Raw genomic sequence first — 24,296 nt, forward strand, 5'->3', positions numbered from 1 at the left:
TATTAATATTAATGTATTAACTATTTCCATTTTACCTAATTTACAAATTAAACCCAATCTGGAACACTGAACTGGCATATTTAACAAATAAAAGGAATGATATCTGAATTTAATAAGTATAAAATTGAATCTTCAATATTAAGAAAAAAAGAAAAATCTCAACAAGCGAAGTCAACATGGACCTTCATTGAATATGCATTAAAATGGAATAAAACTACTTACTTTTCCAGGCAATCAATCTAACATTTATCAAACAAAGAGGAGCCCTGGTGTGCTGCTGCCGGGTGAGTTTGCTTTGATTTTAAATGTCATACAGCCTGTAGGTGGCTTTACTCAGCCTTTAACCGTACTTGTACCTGAGCCTCCCATAGTGAGGTGGCTCTATTATCAGGTTTGGTTGCACCTTGAATAGGCTGACTGACTGGAATACCAGAGGACTTTTACCCAGTCCTTAAATTCCTGTGTCAGAGAAACCATAAAGGTCATGGGGGCAGGCCAGAGAACACAGTGTATAAACAATCCATCTTCAGACAGACCCAAGAAATCATTTCATGTCTCCATTCTGGCTTTCGCCAGCTGCCCTTAAAACACAGAAAACAGTGAAAAATGCAGACATGCACCCTGTGTTGTGTATCTTTCTGTCATCTATTGCACAGCACTATCAGTTTATGCAGACAGTACACTGTATTGACTGTGCACTGTCACACTTTGTTTCCCCATAACTTATGTGTGGTGACACACTGGACATGAACAATAATGTTCAACATTTTCCTGTACTAATTCAATAAAACGGAACATGCCTGATCCAGCATGAATGAAAGTGAAACTGGAAGCCTGAACAGGACCCTGAGAGGCCCTGAAACCTCAGTTAAACAGCAGCATGGCACCATTGTGCTACTTTTGGACCTTATATGGTGTTTGGTGTAAATGCATCTCTGGAGGGATCAAGGGGCAGCTTACCAAGGTGTTGCCGACTCATTAGAGCCAGCAGGATCCGATCAAACTGCACTCAGATCTATACAAATGGAGCTTTTCAGAGAAACCGCAATCTCTACGGTGGGAGTGCAGGGGGGAAGGGTTGACCTTGATGAGGGATGGTAAAATGGTGTTTCACAACAAAGCTATGCTGCAAAGCAGACTGATTCTTTGAACTGACTATTAGAGTGCCATTTTCTATAATATGCTTTACCGGCAGAAAAAGGCACCCAGGATGCTGGAGAACAACAAATAATAGTAAACATGTCTGTCGAAACATCACACATCAATTTCAATTAACTAGCAAGGACCTTGCTCTGTATATTTATAAGGGTTTAATTTAACTTAATTTGACTTAATTAAAATCATAATCTGTTTACTTGTATACCTTTAGTTTTACAATCACTGGTCAGCAGTGTCAGGTGTAAGTCCTCTCCGTCCATAAAAAATTGACTTTCTGCAGCAAAGTGTTTCAGCCGCACTCAGCTGTGTTAATGCCCAGATAATTCATCTGGAAGTAATGAAGAATTCATAGAATCGTAGTTACTTATGTAACTCTCGTTTTAACATCTGTACCGGCCGCTAATGGCTCCTGTTTCAATTGCGCGACCCAAAGCGTATTGTTTTTACTGGCAGACATTGAAAGCATGTGACTGCAGTCTCCCTGAGTCTCCCACTTTCCACCTCCCAGTGATGGCAAAGATGGTGGTTGGGAGCTGTTTGAACTGCTAGCTTAGCGAGGCTTCAGCAGATGCAGCAAAGTCAATGGAGAGTGAGTGGATGTGAATGAGTGGCAGGGTAGGGAGAATGTAAATCAACACTGTAGACTTCTAGCTTACTACTAGTAACGGTAGTAGTAGGAGTGGGGGGACTTTAGCACCCACTGGTAGTATCTAGGCCCTTAGGCCCTGTTTACGCCTGGCATGCGTCATGGGTGGTCCAATCATAAGTGTACAGCTCTAAGTATAGGTATGAATGCACCCAAGACGCATTGAGATCCAATTACTCAGACCACATTCGTCGGTGGTCTGGGCCGCATATAGCCACATTCTTTTAGCAGTGTGTACACAAATGTGTCCTGGGCCACACTGAAGGACTGCCTACTCAACTGACATCCTCTGCGTAAGCGGAAGTAAAGTGCGAAACAACAACAAGAAGTCACAACAACAACAGGAAAAATGGATTCTCGTGGATGGAGTACACATGAAACATGCTGTCTGATGTCCTCCGAGAGTTTCCTGATGGACAGCTAGCTTTACTTGTTGCTAAAGTAACTGCTAGCTGCACAGTTAACTGTAGATGTTCAGCTCAGATGTTCAGATGTTTAGCCTTTGGGCCTTTTATGTGGTGTTTGGTGTAAATGCACCGCTGAAGGGATCAAGGGGCAGCTTACCAAGGTGTTGCCGATTTATTACAGCCAGCAGGATCCGATCATACTGCACTCATATCTATACAAATGGAGCTTTTCAGAGAAACCACAATCTCTACAGGTGCGCAGGGGGGAGGGTTGACCTTGATGAGGGATGGTAAAATGATGCTTCACAACAAAGCTATGCTACAAAGCAGGTCAGCTTGGTCAGGACTTTTGTAGGGAATTTGGGACTTGACTTGGGAATAGATACAATGCAATGGCCAACAAAGGAAAGAACTACAGGCATATTATAGACATACTCTAGCAAGGATACCATAGTTCTTAGGGACTGTTGGTTATGTATCTGTTAGCAAATGAAGACACATTTGGTCAGCGCAGGATTGATTCAGTACTTTAATTTGAGGGGAACTCATGGAGGATTCAAACACTCAAGCAGCACTCTATTTATCACACTTTATGTTCTTGATATCGACTGCTTCCCCTGCGTCAGAGCACACTGGATCAAACCATCACTTTGAAAGCAAAATCGGCTGGTTTGTATGGGTTGCATGCACAAGTTATGTGTTGTTCCTCGGGCCACTGCATGTTATCACCGATGGGACCAAGTGGTCTTCATCTTCTCCACACTTAAAGGAGAGCTGAACCTCACCGTAATGAGGGTCTGACTTTGAGAGCGCTGGATGGGTACATTAGGAGATGAAATAACTAAATTTCTCTACTCAGTTATACAATTAAATGTCTGCTGAAAGCTTGGAGGTCTGCATCTAACATCTGTGGGGTTTGTTCATTTTAATGTAATTTCAGATGTCATTAATGTCATGTGGTTAGACATTAAGCTTGATACATAATTTTGTGATTTCTGCTGATGAAGCTGTTTCGCAGTAACCTGCCCTGTACCATATGTGCAGATTTCATTCACTAATGGCAGAGCTTTAAAGAGCTGGACTCAGAAAAAGAAATCCTTTGGCTGTTTCAATTTAAAACATATGACATATTACACAATTCTCTAATCCTACTTGAAGCGGTTTACATAAGAGAAAATGGGAGTTTGTGCAACAATATTGGTATAGTAATTGAGCTGCAACTACCGATTCATAACAAAAAGCTGTGGCCAAGTGTTTTCCATCCTGTTTGACATATTTTGTACTCATATACTGTATGTATTTTTATCTTTCTGTCAGTTTCCCCGCCTACAGAATGTGAGGCAGTATTCCCATTTCCTTTCTTCTGTAAATACTCTTCTGGTAGGCGATTAGGACTCTTGATATTTAAAAATTGCTGTGAAAAGTGATATTTCTTTGGCTGAAAGTTATTTTTACTTTTAGCCACACAGACATCCAAGATCAGTCAACCCACTCTCCATGGAAAAAACTAGTCATCACTGAACACTGAGGGTTTTCGAAGCTCTCACGGTCAATAATTGCTATGAGGTAAAACTACTCGCTGAAGACAGGATGAAAAACTTTGTGCTTACTTAGCTTTGTTTGTTAGTTTTGTAGTTTTAAGACTAACAAACAATTCAGAAGAAACTAAGAGACTTGCAGACATCATGAGTCAGAACACACAGAAAGATAAGAACCTGCAGGGAGTCAAACCTTTGAAATTCACAACATCAGTTCTTGGAAATGTTGCGATGATGCTGCCTTCTGAATTAATGTTTGGAGCACTGTGTGGGATTTTTGTTCTGCTGCTCTCTTCAGTAAGATACATTTTTCTACCCGGTGGGATGAGAACAAATGCTAATCGAGTGGAGACGAGCGAAGAGCTACCGTCTTTTTTCCCACTCTAGATGTTAACGTTTCCTTTTAAGTAGAGGTGGAAAGTACATCTACTCAAGTGCTGTACTTACTTACATTTCAGAGGGAAATATTGTACTTTTCACTCCCCTACATTTATTTGACAGCTGTAGTTACTTTTCAAACTAAGATCTTACATTAAAAACATATGACAAGCTTATAAAATATAACACATTGTTAAAGATAAACCCACTGGCTCCTAACCTATTTACAGCAAAACAGTGTCTAGTTGGGGCCTGTTGTCACGTTTCAGATGTCTATTAGTTGTTTGGGGCTAAAAGAGATAACATTATTCCATATTTCACAAAAAAGCAGATGAAAGTACAAAATATTAATACAAATTTGTGTTTGGCCTTTGTTTTTTTTCTTTCCTACTGCATTAATTATCTTACAACCCCTGAGATTTATCTTGTGACCCTTAGGTTGGGAACCACTGGACTAAACTACTTAACAGTATCAGAATCAGAATCAGAAATACTTTATTGATCCCCGTAGGGAAACTCTTTGTTACAGTAGCTTGCCTTTACGTCAGTGCACACAGGAGAAAGTACTAGAAAAAATAAACACTATAAAACAGGTCAGAAATAAATTAAGTATCCTGTCGGTATAAGTATAAGATAAACTAAGTGTCAAGTACCAAGTGGGTTTACTGGTTGGTGATGAAAGTACAGTTTAAAATACAATGTAACTCCTTATGTAATAAATAATATTAATAAGCGGAGGTGCATGTACTGTCGAAGAGTAGTTGAGGTATATAGTTTCAGTAGCAATAAATAAGAAAAAAAACTAACAAGGGAAAACTAATATTGCACGGAGGTATTACACAGAATATTGCACAATTTATTAATCATGGCGGAGATGTAATGCTCAATGTCCAGTTTAGTGACCTAGGGTCAAACAGACTAACCCTTAGAGGGAGGAGTTAAATAGTTTGATGGCCACAGGCAGGAATGACTTCCTGTGGCGCTCTGTGGTGCTTTTTGGTGGGATGAGTCTTCCGCTGAAGGTGCTCCTTTGCTTGACCAGCACGTCATGGAGCGGGTGGGAGACACTGTCCAAGATGGCATGTAGTTTGGCCAGCATCCTCCTCTCTGACACCACTGCCAGAGAGTCCAGTATATGAGTAGTTCAAACTATCTCCACTTCAACCAGCTACAACAGTACAATTCTAATTACACACAGATACATTAGTATTAACAATCTTTTACCTTTGCTTTAAGTGCATTTTGCTAATAATACTTATGTATTTTTCTTAAGTAAGATTTTGAATACAGGACTTATAAAGGAGTATTTCTACATTCATGTATTGGGAGTTTTACTTAAAGCGGTTATTGCAAAAAAAAAAATCAGTTATTGCAGATTTAAGTTAAGGATCTAAGTACTTCTTCCACCACTGCTAGGATAACAGACAAGAGAGTGTCCTTGATAATTTAAAGATACTACAGGGAAACCTGTCTCCTAAAAAATATGTTTATTATTTACTAATTTGCTTTGCCAGGTACGTTTTGGAGAAAACCCAATTGCTGCCTGGATTACATTCACTGGCAAAAAAAATTCCAATCGTGGGAGTGAGACGTTATACTGCACAGACATTGAAGGTCAGGGTGGATGGTCCTCTGAGAAGCCTGATTGTCTGATGAAACCCACTTTGTTCTTTCACTGCATTTCTGTTCAAACACAGCTGATCCCATGTTGACTGTGCTTGGAATTACCAACTCACTTGGCTGGAGAACAATAAGGGAGGGAGGTCCTGTGGTGGCCTTTTACAGTAAAATGCCCTGAGGTAGCTGGAAATGATTGAAGCTATCAAAAATGGCAACTAAATTATTGCACTGTGATCAGAAACAGGGAAGAATGACGACTTGGGGCCTTGGGATTGTGGGCCTTTATCATGCTCATAGGTTGTTGCTGTCAGTAATAGTGCTATTATTGGCAGATAAACGTGGATGTACAGTGTAAGTGTGATGTTTTTGTGGAGCACCCCCACACCAAACACTGTGTTCCATCAAACGTTCACTCAGTGTAACAGCACATCTACTATAAAGATTGTGTTTACACTCAAGGCTGGGGATTTACATTTTACAGGATTATTGATGTGTTCTTATGATGTACACTCAATTTGACTGCTCCTGCTAATGCGGTGGAGAATAGTACAGGGGCTTACAGTGCTGTGCTTCATTATCACGTTAAAACCTTAGGGTGCATGAAGAAGGGCAACACTGCTGCAGACACCTCAAAGTGTCTATGTGAATCAAAGGGAACAGTAAGTGGCGGTACGGAGCTGCTAGTCATGGACTTCTATTCATGCTCACACTGAAACAGTTCAAGACAGAATATAAATCAAGATGAGTGACTGTGTGAATATGAAGCAGCAGAGAGAACAGCTGGAACTAATAGAGTCCCATAGTCAAATATTTAATCTCGGCAAGCTGAGAAGAATGCACTTAGCGGGATTTGAATGGATTTTTCCAAGTAAGACTAGATAGCAGCGCTTTCTTTGGACTACTCATCAGTGTGTGAATTTATCATTGGTGACCAAAGGACAGTGTACACCAAAACTTGTCTCAAGTTATTTCCCAGTATGCATGTGAAAATGCAAAAGCAATTAAGACAATGTTTGTAGGGGCCCTCACATACTAACACACCCTAAAGGGTGCTGTAAATGCTAAAGAAATAAATCTAAAAAACATACTTTTGTATAAACTGAACAGTTACTCACCTACCTTCATTTAGGTGAAACTACAAAGATAATAAGCTACATTTTATATTTTAAATGAAAATTAAGATATTGGACACCCTAATTGTGAGCAGGAATCATAACATAAGCTTATACTTTTGTGAAGGTTTTTAAACAGTGTGAAGTTCTTAAAAGAGGCATTGTTTGGTCCGCCAACCTTTTTCCGGTGATGTGAGGTACAGTTATAACTCCTCTTCATTTCCCTCCTCACCCAAAGTGGAGGTTTAGAGGCTGTAAAGTAACACCATCAAAACCGCCCCTGCGTTTATTGATGAAAGTGGACTTTGATGGGAAAATGTAATTTTTTTGGCCTTCTGCGTTTTTACAGACCTGTGGCTCCCTAAAAAGATGACTCAGGCACTGCTACTTTGTGGGGCTGCCAGAAGCGGAAGAGTCATGGATCTTTATGTAAGCCTCTGTGTGATGATATTTTGATGAATTTTATTGGAGACACAGCATGCATACTAAATATGCTTTTAATGCTGAATATGACAATTAAATGCCACACGATACTGAGAGAAGTGCTTGATTTATAATGCTGTGGTATTGGTTTCACCTCATCTTTCAAGTGAGGCAGGGATATTGCTCTGTTAAATTCAGAACAGCTTCTTGGGATTTTTATTGTCTAATTTAACTTTACCAAATCTCTCATGTCATAATATACACTGTGACTCAAAATACTTTTTAAAAGGTTATGTTTTCTCAATTTAAATCAAAGTCCTTTAACTTCCTATAAAATACTGTGTAATTTTGCACCTTACTGGGCATAAGTGTTAGTCCATCCTAAACTTTAGTCCAGACCAAGGTATTTGGACAACTGCCATGAAATTTGCTGTGGAAATTAATACTACCAAGAGGATGTTTGTTAATCTTTTTTGTGACCCCCTCTGACTTTTCCTCTAGTGCCAAAATAAGGGCAACATTTGCACTTGTACAGGAGAAATATATCAATATCAAAATCTGATGGGCACAAATTTAAAGAGCACATTCATGCTCCCCAGAGGATTAACACCATTCTGGACACTTAAGGAGCTTTTCTCTCAGCCACCCTCAGGCCAAAACATCCACTTAGTGTACAAGATATATTATAATCTAATAGGCATCTAATAGCAACACATAAGTCAGGTTTCCATCCAAATATAAAGCAAATTTTAACAAAATTTCCAGAAAATCTGCAAAAGAAAATGTAAATCAAAGCGTGTTGAAATCATAATGGAAAAATGGCATAATTTGACAGTTCATTTGTGACAGTTTCCTCATCATTCCACACAGATCTGATGTTTTCGTCTGCTGGAAACTTGAGTGACAAATAAGTCACACTTTTCATGTATCATGATTAATTTTGTCTGTTTATTGAGTCTGTTTTTATTGCACTTTGTCGCATTTTGCTTTTATCGATACATCAACGATACATCAACTTTTCCACCTCAATATTCTGACTTTTTTTTAAATTTCTGGCATTAACACTCCAATTTTTTTAATGCCCAAATTGAAAATGCACATGAAAACAGGTGGATGGAAACGCATTTACTGACTAATTTTCACTGGCATTATTACTTTTTCTTCAAATAAAAACTCATGCCATCAGAATAATCTGAAAGATGCTACGGTCACAAAATTGTACACATAGTGGCTTTAAATATACCATAGGGTAATGTTATGGCAATCAGTTATAAATCTCTAAGAAATCAGAAATATAAATTGCTGAATTTATCCTGCAAGTTCCATGAAGCTAAACTTGTAACTCCACCAATTAGTAGTATAGCATTATAAGGTCAGTCACTGAATGTTTCTAAGAGGCAGATTGTGTGGCATACACTATAGCACATTCATGCTCCCAAAGGGATAAACCCTTTTGATTTCCCTGACCCCTTGGCTTTTCCTCTTCGACGTCATCCTACTTAAAATGAAAATATATTAAATTGCCATGAAAATAAACGTGATTTTTCTGTAACTTTAGCACAATGTGATTAGAGATTACATACATAATCTATCAATCAATCAAGACTGCAGTTGACTGGAGACCATCTGGCAAGACAGACACCCCCCACTCCAAGGAAATCAAATCCACTTTAGCAGACAATAAAGGAAACATACAATACACCTACACAGCCCGCCTGGCTGGTATTAGTCCAGGTGGGCTCAATCTGCACTTTCAGCCCAACACTCCACTCTGAGGCCAGACATTGTGGTCTGTGGTCTGTCTACAGCAGAGCTGTATTGTAGCACTCATTGAGTTTTCCCTCCTGCGGGAGCTGCAACTGAAGGACTGAAAAACTAAGATGTGGCGTCCAAGAGACCAAAGAAGCAGGGCAAAGATCTATTATCGATCCAGCTGAGGTGGGATGCAGAAGCTCTGAAAAAACATGAGTTCGGCATCTTCTCAGGGAGTAACAAGAGGGACTCGGAGGAAAGAAAGGAAGCTTATTTCGCCGTGTAAGAAAAACAAGTGTTGGGCTCCTCCGATCAAAGCTGAGCTCAGCCTTTGGTCCATTGAGAAAATCACAGCAGTTTATTTATTTATATATTACAGATACATCTCTAGTCCTACAAGCACAACTTTAATTTTTAGATATTATTAAAGACCAAATGATAGAACAACTGGAAAACTTATCTTCAGATTAGGTTACCAATTAACTACGAATATACGGTATTTTTTGTAATGAAGAGAAAAAAACAATCTTTTAGCTGCATGTGGTGGTCTGAAAAGTTCTTCAGCACTGCTGTCCAATCAGGAGGCCTTCCAGGATACACAGGGAAAATTCAAGGAATCATTGATTCCTGTCTATTTTAACCTTAAGTGCTCCAGTTGGAAGCAGTAGAGAAGAAGTAGACAGTATTTCCCACCAGGTAGGATCACCAGCACTAGCTTGTTTGAACACAAAGTTTGTTCTATTGATTTTATTGGATAAAAAATGTCTTTGACTTAAGCACTGTATACTGTATATTCCAAAGTAGACATGAATAGAGTATGCGGTTCTGTTGATACTACAGTGGATGTTTGCATGCAGATGGGGTGATCATACATTTTCTGCAAATTTTAAGACCTTTACAGCAATGTGGACTATAAATATAATTTGAGGTAGCGGACGCCAACAGACTCAACAAACTGATCCGTAAGGCCAGTGACATTGTGGGGGTGGAGCTGGACTCTCTGGCGGTGGTGTCAGAGAGGAGGATGCTGGCCAAACTACACGCCATCTTGGACAGCGTCTCCCACCCACTCCATGACGTGCTGGTCAAGCAAAGGAGCACCTTCAGCAGAAGACTCATTCCACCAAAAAGCACCACAGAGCGCCACAGGAAGTCATTCCTGCCTGTGGCCATCAAACTCTTTAACTCCTCCCTCTAAGGGTTAGTCTGTATGACCCTAGGTCACTAAACTGGACATTGATCATTACATCTCTGCCATAATTGAATAATTGTGCAATATTCTGTGTACTACTCCCGTGCAATATTAGTTTTCCCATGTTAGTTTTTCTTATTTATTGTTATTGATATTATATACCTCTATTACTCTTGACAGTACATGCACCTCCGCTTATTACTTATTACTTATTTTATTACATTGTATTATTATACTGTACTATCATCATCAACCGGTAAACCCACTTGGTACTTGACACTTAGTTATTATACTTATACCGACCTGATACTTAATTTATTTTCTGACCTGTTTTTATAGTGTTTTATAGTGTATCATATTGTTTGCTAGTACTTTCTCCTGTGTGCACTGACATAAAGGCGAGCTACTGTAACAAAGAGTTTCCCTAGGGGGATCAATAAAGTATTTCTGATTCTGATTCTGATATGCCATATAGCAACCACAAGAGCCTTACGCTGCAGTTCCTATAATGGCCACTAGGTATTAACTCCAAAAAAAATCAGTTTGTATTGAGTTCTATTCAAAAAGTATCAACGGCTTACTCCAAATACAAAGTGAAAACTTTTTCTCCACAAAAAGTTAAAGGTACTATCAGTGATTCCAAAAGAGTCACCGTTTCACCAAAATTGAGAACACAAGCTTGAAGGTTACTATCACTCCCCAATTGATTGATGGGGTTTTCAAATAGAGGCACTAACATACAGTAGATGACAAGGTTTGTTTACATCAGTAATATTTGTAAACACAGCCGTAAAACAGGTCTATGTTTTCAACAATAATCAACAATTAATCAATCAATCAATCAACAAAACAATGATTTTCCCATTAATATCTGCAATAACCAGTTTTGGCAGAAGAACTCTAAAACAAGTTGACATATGTTATGGCTAACATGTTAGCAAACAGTTGCCTATTTACACATCCAGCACGGACACAGCAACATTAGCATTCATTTGGAGTTGTGTTTGCGTCCACCTGATGAAAGAAAGTATATTCACCCTCCTTTAAGCTCTGGCTTGGTCTTCACTAATTCCTACAACAACAAAAAAATCTGGCTCTTTAGCAGCTATATGTTCAACTTTCTTCATCAGCTAGTCACTAAATTGATCTATCTACGTTTGGCGCCGAGCAAGTAGAATACAGTGGGTTTTATCAGAACTTGTTTGCTGGAAATGAAACTGACTAAGGCGCAGCCATAGAGTAAATGAATCAGGTTTTTAAAATCAGCAACAGGCCTTCTCCAGCCTCAGCTCCAGCCAGACTTCCTCCCCTTTGACTGAATTTTGCAATTTTGTGGCTCTAGCACCTGCCAACATGGGAGAGGTTAACCAAAAACCAAACTTGAAAATGTCCCTTTCTTTGGATGACATCACATATGTTACACCTATGTCTGTTTTTCACAGTACGTGGTTTTAGCAAACCTAACCTAACCGTCAATGAACCAAGTTACTGGACAATAAATGTTTTTTCCTTAATCTACATGTAAATATGATCATCACCTGAACTGCAAATGCCAGTCAGTTGTAACAATGTGAAAGCTTTGAACTTTCATACCCAGATATGCTTTTAATGTGGCCTCATTAAACCGCACACAGCACACTCCAAAGGATACCAAAGAGACGAGAGGCTTTAAATCTAATACTGGTGAACTCAGCTCTCTGTGGACAGATTGCCCACTCAATGCAGTTGTGGTTAAGTTAGTTAAGTTTTGATTCATCACTTGGTGTGGGCAGAGAAGTGGTCAGACACAAGGAGTGTGCCTTTGGCTTCTCAGTCAGGGGGATGAAGCACTCCTCTTGGAAACACTCTGTAGTTTAAACTGATAAAAACAGGTGGATTTTACATTTCAAAAACTAAAGCTTTTAAGAGCCCATGTATCACCAGCAATATTTAAACACACTCCCTCAATGTGTGCATGCAAAGTGTGACAAACCGAAGCCAAAACAAAATTTCTCCCCACTGATGACAGCCCCAGGCACCAAATGGATCTGTGTAATAGCTGGCATTATCATTACATAATGTGCTTAGTGGGATGAAGGGAGGGCAGAGGCAGAGTTTGTATCTGATGAAGCAGAACTGCTGCTAACTTAAAACACTTGATGGCTCCTGTTGAGAGACAGCACCAGTAATAATAACCCATAATGTGAACAGGCTGACAATCTGGCCCGCTTTGTTAGTGCTGGGTTAGTCACAGGAAAACATGGGACACTACAGTGAGTCATTACTACTTCATGACAGCTTGCAGATAGACTCTTAATAGGATTCTACTGTGCTGGGCACGGCAGTGCTGAAATCACTCTTTACATTGAACTGAGCATTATTAGGCTCAGGGGATGTTTTCAAGTGGATTGATGCAGCCCCCTGTTTTGCAAAGGTCTGGAAATGGCTTTTGGTCTGGGAGAGGCAACAGATGGTTCGACACACACTTCCTTCTCTTCTGCCTTTAAAAGAATACATTGAGTTTTTAGGAGATTATCCCATTGGTCAGATACCAAAAGCATTTACTGTTTGCTAAGTAGCAGCTACTTTGGTGAATTGTTTCTCACCTAAAACAGCACGTTTTCTCTTTGGAAAATGTAAGTGCCTTCTATCACTCTACAGTATGGTAAAGTGTTAGCATGGAGTATTGGCACCAGTTATCTGCTGTTGACACATGAATGATTTAGGTGTCTGTGTTGTTATAACTTAGCTTCTGATTTGGTGCTGCAAGTCTCAGAAAAGACAAACATTATGTGAGTAATCCTCATATTCTGACTAAAAAGATGGTGCATGGGGGGATATTAAATTCTTCTCTTGCACCTGACAGCTGGCTATTTCTTTTTCTGGCATCATCAGGTTTTTGTGGCTAGGTGCTCTCACTGGGCCACAGAGAAAATTCTGCAGGCTTAGAAAGAAAATTCCGTCAGTTTTAGCCTCATTACTCAGATTGCCAGTTTGTTTTAGGATTACTTTTACAATTCTGCACTACATGGGAGAGCCCCAGAGTACATTGCTGAACTTTTAAAGAGCAACTTCACAGTAAATCCTGTATGGAAGAAAGCACTGCTGCACTAACCTCTACAGTTTGAAGCACACCTGACCTCATTCATTATCACAGTTGGGGTGTGGTCAGATGTAATCTGCTGAGTTTGCCACATCCAGCTATGATGTAGCGTTGAACCTGTGAAATGCTGTACTGCTACTACTTTAGTAAGAGATGCTTCTCTCTTGAAATGGACTTTAGTAATCGGGGTGAATATATTGGCATAGCACAGAGTCATTACTCATTATGATGCCACACTACTAAATTGCTGCTGTTGGTTGAAAACTGAATTTGAACTTGAGTATTTTGTTCATTATGGAGAGGCTGTCTTCCTGCTACAACAGATCAACACAGACAAAGTACTATGAGACGCTGTACAAAATATTATGGGAAACCATAAAGTAGCTTGCGTTACTTGGGATCATTTTAAAAAATATATATTGTGGGTGACAGGGATCGGAAGAGGTGTGGTGTAAAAATCTTGCAACAATGTAAATATAGCCTTCCTCAGGCACCTGGAGGCAGGTGGAGTTGTGCTGCACCACCCTCAGCTCTCCACCTTCCTGTGGCTATGAAAGGTGACAGAGCTTTTGCAGTTGTGGCCCCACACTCTGGCACAGCTTACCATAGCATGGCTGATTCTGCAGATATTTTAAAAACTAATTTCCTCTTGTCTTAATCTGCAGTAATGGCCTTCCCCACCTTTTTTGTCCAACCTATATATATCTAGGTGCTAAACAAACAAAGTTTATTGTATAATTATTATACATATGGACGAATGAGGGACTACACCGTCTTATTATACATATGGCACAGGTCAAATAAATCTGAGTCGAAGTTGACCCATATTTCAAAATATTTCGATGAATTAGTATATGGACTTGTGTCATTGCAGTTGCTCATTAAGTATCGCATAGGTTAATCTGTCTTTATTACATTTTATTTTATGGGAGATTAGTGAAAAACACTGAGCTATTATCTTTATAGCTGGTGTTGAATACATGAGACAAAGAAATACGGACATATGAAAAAGTAATTTAACTTTGAAATAAATCAATTGCTGGGTTATATTTTGCAATTAATTTGTTAAATGCCAGTCGATCCCCTATATGGCTGTCATATATCATTGTTCCCCATTGTTGATTCAGTTTGATTGTTTTTGACAACATGTCAGACTTCTAACACGATCCACCTTTTGTAACAGTGGTTATAATTGTGTCTAAACTCTTCTCGATCTTCATTGGTCTCATTTAAGTCAAACCCCCAAAGGTCAGGAAATACCTTTTTATCAGCAAATTCTGTTACATGTTGCTATTAATTACTCATTATCCTCAATAACAACTAAATATAAACTATAGTTTGGTTGATTTTATTTATTTTTTCTGACAGATCATTTTCCTTTGTTTTAGACACTTCTCTCCCACTCTGACTGCATCTCTCCTCACCGGTTGACAACTACAAGCAAACACTGTAGCTCACATCTTGTGCTTAGGAGACAGCACTACTGCCAGACGTCTCAGGGGAGACCTGTGTGTGCATACATTACCAACTCTTCCCCCCAGCCAACCTGCACTAGTCCTGTCAACACATAAGGCTCCGAAGCTTATCTCTCAAAAACACAAGGGCCTGCTCTGTCATGTGGGTCACACCGGCTATTTCTCCTGGTCCCGGCAGGGATGTGGCCCTATACACCTACTACAAACAGCCATTAATTGATGTGGCAGAGATCTGGATGTCAAATTGGTTTTCATTACCCCCCTTCGCAGGGGAGCTGGGACACTTGGTGGGTGATGCACTTTTCCGTTTCAATTAAAATCAAGGTTGAGTCACAATGAATAAGAAAATGCTGCTGTTATGCAGATTAGCCAGCAGGTTCCTAGCAAGGATTGAGAAGTCCCTGTGTGATTTGGTACATAAGGGAGACCCCCCCCCCCAGAGGAAGCATGCAGATACTGGATCAAGTCCCGCAGGACCATGAAGAGCCAATTTGGGGCAGTGCTGGCTCTTTTAAATCACAAACAACAGGAAGAAGATAGTTCCTTTCTCAAATATTTCATGCAGCAACAGGGTGGAAGTTATGTCTCTGAAGCAGTTTTTGAAAGACAGTCAAACAAATTCAAACTGAAGCAGCTTTTTCATTCGCATCTCACCGCTGCTCGCTGCTCCGCCAGGAGGGAGAAATTACTTTACCTCAGTGTGTGACTCATATGAATGAGGCCAAGAATTATCAGATCAGCCTCACAACAAGTGTGTTAAAACTTTACTAGCCCTCCAAGATGAAATAAAGTTGGAAACATACACAAGCTAAGCTGATAAGACAGGAGAAAGTGGTTATAAAATCTATTTCAGTATTGTTATTCTTATAAGCTTGTTGCCGTCCAGTAGAAGCTGTTATGTCTGCAGAACTGATACGATGTGTTCCTGGCTTTTATAGTGAGGTTTTATCAAATAGCCTTGATTTCAGCAAGTCTTTCAACACTGCACATTATGGGTCAGTTGTTCTTAAAGGAGAAATCCTTTCACAGTGTTGCACAACATCAATCTGTGATGTTTGCTGCATATTCCAGGACTTATGTATCATTGCATTTTGATTATATTTATTAATGTTCTTTCATTTGTTTGCTTTACAAGGTCTTGACGTCAGAAAGTGAATAACCACCAAAATATTTTCAAATAACACAATATTAAACTGATTTAGATGGAGTAGTAGATGGAGAGTAACAATGGAAGCTTTATTTTACTAGAGAAGAAAAAGTCTGAGTCTTTCTCCTTAATCAAAAACACATACAGACACAAAAACATAATGTGTCTTATGGCTGCATTGCATTTTGGAACAGTGACACCAAAACCTAATGATTACTGTTGATGTTTGAGTTATTTCCAATATGAAACTGCGTTGCAGCTGTGCAGGGAGCGCCCCAGTATGAAGTATTGTTTTCTGTGTTTGGTCATGTTACCACAATACATGACCGAAAACCTGAGCCAGGAATGCAAGGCATATCACCTGCAGTGTGAAAGTGCTTTGGTGTAGTTTTTCCTATATAATGCACAGCAGGTCTGAATAACTGGGTCTATGATGCCGTTCCTTAAAGCAGACATGTGCTGCTGCAGTATTATTTTGTTTATATGCCTTATGTTTCTCCTTTCAAACTCCCATGGCAACTGCAGCAGCTTGGAATTATTTGGGACGTTGCATCAGACCCAAACAGTCACTTGTTATTTATTTTTTACTTATCTATTTTAGTGCCTGTCTTCATTAGACACATCAACACTGTAGGTGAGGCTGGTGATGAGCATGCAGATGACTCAGACTTTGGATAACTCATCCAATATTTTTTATTTACAATTAATTGCTACCACAGTTACTTTGACACTCCTTCCTCGTGTGGCCTTTTTGGGGGGGAGGGGAAGTGGAAGTTGACATTGTAATTATCGTGCATCACTGATGACTCTTCAGGTGATTGTAAGTTCATTAAGATGATGCTCCGGCAGATGTTTGTGTCTAATTGCCTTATTAGCAGGAAGGATGAAGAGGAGCTGTGGTTTGACGTTTGCATGAACCCACAGCATGACTGATCCTCAACTGACACCTTGAAAACAAGTAAGTAAGTAATTGCACCAAGACCAGTTTGATAAAGTTACAGTAATTGTATTCATGCCACAACACCCCAACACCTGTTGCATATAGCCAACCACATTTACGTTTAGCTGCTTCATGCATGTTGGGCAGATTGGGCAGCTTCTGTTATCAAGAAAAGCCAAGTGTAAACGCAACCAAGAAGTATTCTATCCAGGTGTTTTAAAATAGTAATGTATTTGTCTTTTCAAGCCGCATACATAAACTTTAAGACCTCAGTATGCTTCACTCCAGGCCGTACAAAGTGTCGTCCGACCACCTCTAAAGGTAAAAGTGTTTGTACCTGTTCAGAAATGGCCACACTTGAAGGCGGGGTGACAAGCCTGCTGTTATCCTCCTGATCGCATCCCACTGCCTCCCCAATTTCTCTCCAAGAACTCTGTGTCTTTGGCATGTCTTTGTAGTCTCTGCACGGTGAACTGTACAAATGGGGACAATGGCGCACACTTTTGGTAAGTCTCTCCTTAAAGGCATTCATAGTGTTGCACTTGGTTGCAAACACATGAAAAGTTTTTTTTTTTAAAACAGTGCTTGAGAGAGAAGTTCAAACCCTGCCTACTTTTACACCTGCGCACACCTCACCAATCACTGTGTAAATCAGGCGTGACTGTCGGATTGACTGGTTTGGAAAGTTACAAAAATTGGCAGAAGCAGCCCCCCCCCCACCTGATTCCACTGTTGGATAGGGGGTTTCAGACACTGTTAGAGGATCTGACAAACACTTTGGAGAATATTGAGCCCTTTACTCCTCCCAATCAGACCTATTTCAGTAAGTGGTGTTTTCTGTATCCACTTTTGGGGTTTTGCCCCTATGATAATGGCAGGCAATGGTAAATGGACGCTACTTATATAGCACTTTCCTACCTTCACGGATAAAGCACTTTACAGTTTGCCTCCCATTCACCAATTCACACACATTCACCCTTTCATACACAGAGCTGCCATGCAAGGCAGCCGGCCTGACCATCGGTAACAATTTGGGGTACACTGACATGTGGACAGGAGGATCGAACTGCCAACCCTGTGACTAATGGACGCCCCACTCTACCTCCTGAGCCACAGCTGCCCTAGGAAATACTGAATCTATCTACTGCATGCCTTGATGCACATTGGAGTAACAAGTACAAAGCAGCTCGGGGTTTCTTGTACTTTATCTCACCTTATGACTCCAGTGTGTCCCACCCAGATGTGCGTGTGCTCACAGATACTCAAACTTAGTTAATTGAAAGAATATAAAATATGGATATTAGCTGGTTGTGTAAACGGAATAGTTAACTTTTGCCACATTACAAATCCCTGGACAGAACTGGTTGACGATTTAGAGTTAGCAGTATGCTATTATTCTGAGAGGGGCTTTGCAGTTGATAACATTAATTCCCACACACTTAACATTTCACCAACAAAGACATTTCGAGACACCATGTTGTGATTGCTGAAAACAAAAAACAAACACCCTCAGAAAGTCATATCTGGCTACAGTCAAGTACAGTCTCACTACTGGAGGACTGCTCTCGCAAATTAGGAGAATGCATCTCCATCTCTTTTTCCCCACTGAGTGAAATCCTGGTTGCCTGGAGGAGGTCATAGAGCAACATCTGCCAGGCTCGACCTGCCTCCTCTGCTCCCTACCATCCCCCCTCCTGTCCAGTTCTGGATTAGAGATGGCCTAAACCCCCGCATGCTGCTCTGCATGGATTATCTCTTAGTGAAGCTGCACTGCTGTCACACATTAACCTGCAATCACAAGTCTCTTGTGCAGAGAACACTTGCGACAAACCTCTTGAAAGGGCTGTTAGAGTCTGATACAAACACACCGCGAAGCAGTTGTCTGTTTTTGTGCACCAAGAGAGCAACATGTTATTCAGAGTGAGCTGCAGCCGAGCCAAGTTCAGAGGCAACCAAATGCTAAAACAGAGACTCCTTCACTGTTTTGGTGATTTATCACAGATCCTAAGGTCTGTAAAAAATGATGCTGGTAGCAGCATTTTGCTTTCATTTAGGCACTACATTCACTCGAGTTCTCAGTACTGGTGCAGACTGTCGTATCATCTATCTGTGAAGATGTTTACTGGGAGCGAAAATGGTTTTGCAGGATGCAGAAATCTAATTCTATCTCCGTGACTTTTATTGCTTTATAGCTATGCTGCATGTTATTCATTTACATTATTATTCATCCACTCAAAGCTGATAGATTAAAGGAATGACATTCAGCGAAGGCTTTCTCAAAGGAGCCTCCACTCTGTGATGGAGACAGATATGGACTCACACATACACACGTCTTTATGCTTTGGAAACTAACACACAAAAACAGACAGACAGACCAACAATATGCTCACTCAATTGGAACTTGCCTGTCTTGCCACTGGCCAATACAGTATGTGGATGAGCTTACAGATGCAGTCAGACTCCGCTGAGCGCAAAACTGCGACTAATTTGAAGCTTCACCAAGAAGCCGTGAATCATTCAACCCGGTGAGACTGATCGACAGTATAGACAGAGCACCCAGTAGACTATAATATGAAAAATGCACACATGCACCAGTTGACAGACATCAGCAATCAGTTGCTTCAATAAAATCACACACATCATCCTTTCAGTTGGAGGAGAGCAGAGGAAGAGGGGGGAGCTGTATTCTTTGCAGCAGCAACAGTTGGCTGTCTGTCGACTGAGAGGGAAAGAGTTAGCTGCAACACACATACAGGGACACACAACATGCATGCACACACATATACACATATGCCAGGCGATTGGAGATTGAAAAAGATGGACGGGGGAGCCGAGAGAAGAAAAGGTGACAGATAAAGCCACAAAGCCACACGGCTGGAGGGATGCCTGGCAACCGGTGGCAAAAATGGAGATGCAGTAATAAGAGAAAGGGAGAGGGAGTGGAAGAACTAAAAGGGATAGACACACACGTAGAAATGTTGGAAAACACCATGGTAAACAGCAAGATGGTGACGATAAGAAGGGAAACCACTCACTGGAGTCATCTGAGTCGTATCCCTCCACGTCGGGGTCCTCGTCCCTCTTGGTGGCCTGTAAGGAGGCGGAGGCTCCGGCACAAGCCCGGTCTGGTTTATCCTCATTGGGGCGGTCGCTTTCGCCAGTGGCGGTGGCAGCGGCGGTGGCAGAGGCAGCGGCCAGGGAGGTGGAGAGGGCAGAGCACAGGGGCCCGGCTTGGCCCACTTGGTGGGGCACAGCAGGGGGGAGGCCCCGCGGGTAACGGGGGAAATAGTCAGAGATCTGTTTGATGGGCTGGATGGGGCCAGGGCACACGTCAATGGCCATGTGCTCCTGGATGCTGATGGTGGGTTTCTCGCCTTTGCGTTGTGTCATGCATGCGGTCCAGCCCGGAGCCTACTCCCAAAACCAAAAAACTGAGAAAAGAAAAACAAAAGAAGATAAACAGACCCACCCCCCTCGTCCTCCTCCTCTTGCTTCTCTGGAAGAGGTGGGTGTTGTCCTGGGTGGGTGCTGATAGTTGGACAGGTCCAGGTGATCTGTGGATGTCACCACACTGGTCTACATGGAGATCTGGAGGCTGCTGCTGCGTCTTCCAGTGCTGTCCTTAGACCCAGACCATGCTGTCTGATAGCTTCACACACACTACTACCTACCCTCCCGCTCTCTCCTCTTCCTATACCCCCACACTCTGCCCACGTCTGCGCTGCCTATCTGAGAGAGAGAGAGCAGAGTGGTGTTTGTGTGAGGGAGTGTGAGGGAGAGGGAAGGGATTAGAGAGGAAGGAGGGAGGGATCAGCTGATGTTACTGCCTAGCAACCGAGCGGTAAACAGGAACCGTCAGCCGAGGTGCTTAATTATGATATTAACCCCATCCATCTGTCAGTGGGAGGTAAGATCCAGCGCCGTGCCAGACTCATGCGTGTGTGTGAATGTATGTGTCCTTGAGTGCGTGGGTGTGTGTGTGTGTGTGTGTGTGTGTGTACCTCTGGTGCTATGATAACCTGGACAATGAGCCGTGAATTGATGCTTTGTGTTTGTGATTCACCTCCAGGCTGTTCTGTACTGAAAATGTCTTTCACGCTTTTACCTAATCACTTTTCAAACGAAAACACACAAAGTGACAATTTGAGTTTAGTTTCCTTGCATTTTTGAGTGCTTCCAGAAGGCCCCCACTTTTCAGAAAAAAGTCAGAAAACATTTGGTGTAGAGGGGGCCACTCAAGGCAAAATCTCCCCTCTGGCCCCAAAATGGCTAATGCCGCCCCTGCCTGCTACCTCTTTTCTGCCTTCACACCCTGATTTAGCTTTTTTCACTCCCCTTGTACACTTATTAACACACATACCTTCATTCATGCTTTCATCCATACACACTTGTCTATTTAAATGCACAGACCTATTTCCACTTCCCCGTGTACCAATTATGTGCCCTGATGTTATCATACATTTCTTAATTACTTACCATCTGTTGCAATTTTGTAAGTGGCAGTGGCACGTTCACACTTGTTTAATACACATGTTTCCACATTTCACCATTGTGGATGTGGTTGACACTGTGTAACTGTTATAATTAACTGTGACATGATGATGTCTTGTTAAAGCTGCACTATAGGAGAGACCTTTATGTAAAATTACACCTGTCCTCTCAAGGTACATCAGTGTTACTAGAGCCACTAAATGTCCAGTAGAAATTTGCATCTCTGCCTTCTATCTTTCAAAACTATGAACTATGTTATCCTCTGCTGCCAAAGATGCACATGCAGCTTTAAATTCAAAATCCTAAGTGTAATTTATTTACATTCACAATATGTCAAACTTGATTTGATTTAGACTCTCCCCCCAACATACTAGTGCTCAACACTTTCATGCTACTCACATTACATAACAACTCACAATCTCTCAGGAGAGGCTCTCTCTGTAAATTTACTAGGAACTCGAACCTCTGCAGCTTCCCTGTCATCTTGTTCACCCATTCACAAACAGAACAAACATGTCTACAGTGAGCAGATGATGCAGCACCCTCTTGTGTTAGCTGTTGGCAACAAATTAAAGCTTAGTGGAATTGAAATTCAAAGACTGCACCCTAGCTGATTGGTGGTTTTATTAGTTTCATAACATAATTTGACACAAGATGAAGACATTTGATGAAGCTCCTGCAGGCGGTGTTCCTTTCAGCTGTTTTCTGTTCAGTTTTTTTTCTGTTCGCAATCTACTACCTAAGTATTTTCTTCAAACAAACAGGAATGCACAAAACATATCCTTTATGTGTTATAAACCAGCAAATAAAACATCACTGCCATGGAAAGCACCTCCAAGAAACAACTCTCTTTTGGTGCCTTCTGAACAGGTGGCCTCAATTATGTCCTCCTCCTCTACGAGTCATTAGAAATGAAGAAGTCATTCTGATAAACAAGAAAAATCAAAAATCAGTTTATTTTGACTTGACAAATTGAGAAATTCCTGTTGAATCCAAAGACTTGAAGATGTGTTTTTGAACATAGAGGCAATTCATTATTGTACACCCCTATTCATTTTGACTTTCCAGACTGGAAATTGTTATTTTCCAAAAAAGAAAATGTTCATATTCTTCAGTGGTTTATTGTGGCTAGAGAGAAAACCTTCCCACTTTCCTAAAATGTTAATATGGGGGAAATGTGTGTGTGTGTGCGTATGTGCACACATACACAATGGGGGCTTTAGAGAGATATAGTAAAACCATTATTGTTTGTGAATAATGCATTGAGAGATAGCAGTGTGGGACTTTGGGTTATTCAAAGTAGCCCTCTCTCAATGCCCAGCCACTCAGAGGCAATTATCTCAAATAAGCAGTGAGACAAGTCAACTGTAAACACAAGCAGGAACGCACAAAGACTAAAGGATCCCTAAGAGTCAGCTGCCTAACAAATAGCACCAGCACTGTGACAATTTTGGAGGAGCAGAATGAAGACAAAAAGCACCTAAATTAAAATTTAGATTTTTCTTTGGCAGACTTGGTAGTTTATTAATTTTTTATTATTGCCAACAAATGTGAGATATCTCTATCTTAGACTCGCGTTTCACCTGGCATCAGCATGTTGTATTATATTATCCAAGTACCATTTTTGTCTCCAGTATAGTATGCATTTAAACTCAGTTTGTTCCCCTCTTCAAAATTGTCATACTGTTACTTCTTCTCCTAATACTTCAATATATACAGATAAAAATGTTGTTAAAATGCAGTTTTAATGTCAAGCTTAAGATCTCTTTACACTTCAAAGAAACTAGTTTGTACGACATATCATCCAACCCCGTCTAAAGGCAGAAGTGTTTAAACCTGCTCCGAATGGAAACACTCGAGCGTGGGGAGTAAAGCCTGTCATCATAGCTTCCTCTTGGCTGCGTCCCACTGCCTCCCTGATCTCTCTCCAGTTTTATGTGTCCCTTCCTTGTAAGAAAGTGGCAGAAATACTTGTGTGAAGAAAGGGGTGAAAAAAAGAGCTCAGAGAGAAGTTTAAACACTGACTACTTTCAGACCTCTGCACACCAGTACAATTGCTGTGAAAAGTGGGTGTGATTGTTGGATCGTCTGTTTCATAAAGTTACAAAACTTGTCAGATGCAGCCCTCCAACAATGCGACCTTCGGAAAGGGGGTTTCAGGCACTGTTAGACAATCTGTCAAGCACTTTGTTTCAACCATACTGAGACTTTTACACTTCTAGAGTCTTGCCTTGTGTTTAAATAATCTGTTGCCATGCAATCCTTCACTTCCTCTTGGCACTTGATGTCACGTAGCACAAAATGTCACACGTCTGGCCATGAACGAGTTGGCACCATCTGAGTAGAGCTTCAAAGTTTAAATGGAAGGCACTCGCCCTCCTCTGTAGACTCCACAAATACTATTCAATGATGAATGGTGAAGCAGCTGTTTGCTGAGATGCCATTTTCAGCTATGATTTGTGGTTATAATTTGCCATATGTGGTCGTCAGTAATAATGAAAATATACTGTATTTATATCACACTTTTCTGAGCAAAGTCGGAGTGGTTTAAAACACAGTAACAATACATAAAGTTTCTTAATATCAACCGATGCTGGTTCTTGCAAACATGCAATGCATGTTGGGCAGTATATGCACAGCTGGAGTCCACCACAATATCTTAACAAACGTACATCACTATCCTTGATTTGCTTGTGTTTCCTGCTTGGATTCAGCCATTTCTGTCTGCTTCCACAACAGATTTGAGTAACTTTGTGACCAGAGATGGGGTGTTTTAAAAATCTGATTTATAAAGCCTCCAGTCCCCTTTAAAAGAAGTGCACTCCCCCGTGGAGACCCATTGACAGTTTTGTCATGGAGAGCTGTGAGGGAAAACCCTGTGATGGGTACGGAGGATAAGAGAAGAACAATGTGGCTTAAGACAAGAAAAGGTCGA

General features: G+C 40.9%; 1 protein-coding gene and 1 long non-coding RNA gene across 3 annotated transcripts in view; one reads left to right on the forward strand and one right to left on the reverse strand.

The window, feature by feature from the left end:
• Window positions 1-15,986, forward strand: part of LOC122887848 — a 95,989-nt gene extending 80,003 nt beyond the window's left edge. Inside the window, exon 4 of the long non-coding RNA XR_006380621.1 lies at window positions 14,697-15,986. This is a non-coding gene — a long non-coding RNA (uncharacterized LOC122887848). The remainder of the gene's footprint in view (window positions 1-14,696) is intronic.
• The window catches only part of doc2b (double C2-like domains, beta), a 131,844-nt gene extending 111,150 nt beyond the window's left edge, over window positions 1-20,694 (reverse strand). Inside the window, exon 1 of one of the 2 annotated variants that reach the window (XM_044221449.1) lies at window positions 19,906-20,694. In XM_044221449.1, coding sequence (XP_044077384.1) covers window positions 19,906-20,260 — 355 coding nt within the window. In that variant the 5' untranslated portion in view covers window positions 20,261-20,694. The remainder of the gene's footprint in view (window positions 1-19,905) is intronic. The other variant, XM_044221450.1, reaches the window with a different exon arrangement.
• Window positions 20,695-24,296: the final 3,602 nt, after the last annotated feature.

Source organism: Siniperca chuatsi, linkage group LG14, assembly GCF_020085105.1.
Source record: "Siniperca chuatsi isolate FFG_IHB_CAS linkage group LG14, ASM2008510v1, whole genome shotgun sequence".
Classification (NCBI taxonomy): domain Eukaryota; kingdom Metazoa; phylum Chordata; class Actinopteri; order Centrarchiformes; family Sinipercidae; genus Siniperca; species Siniperca chuatsi.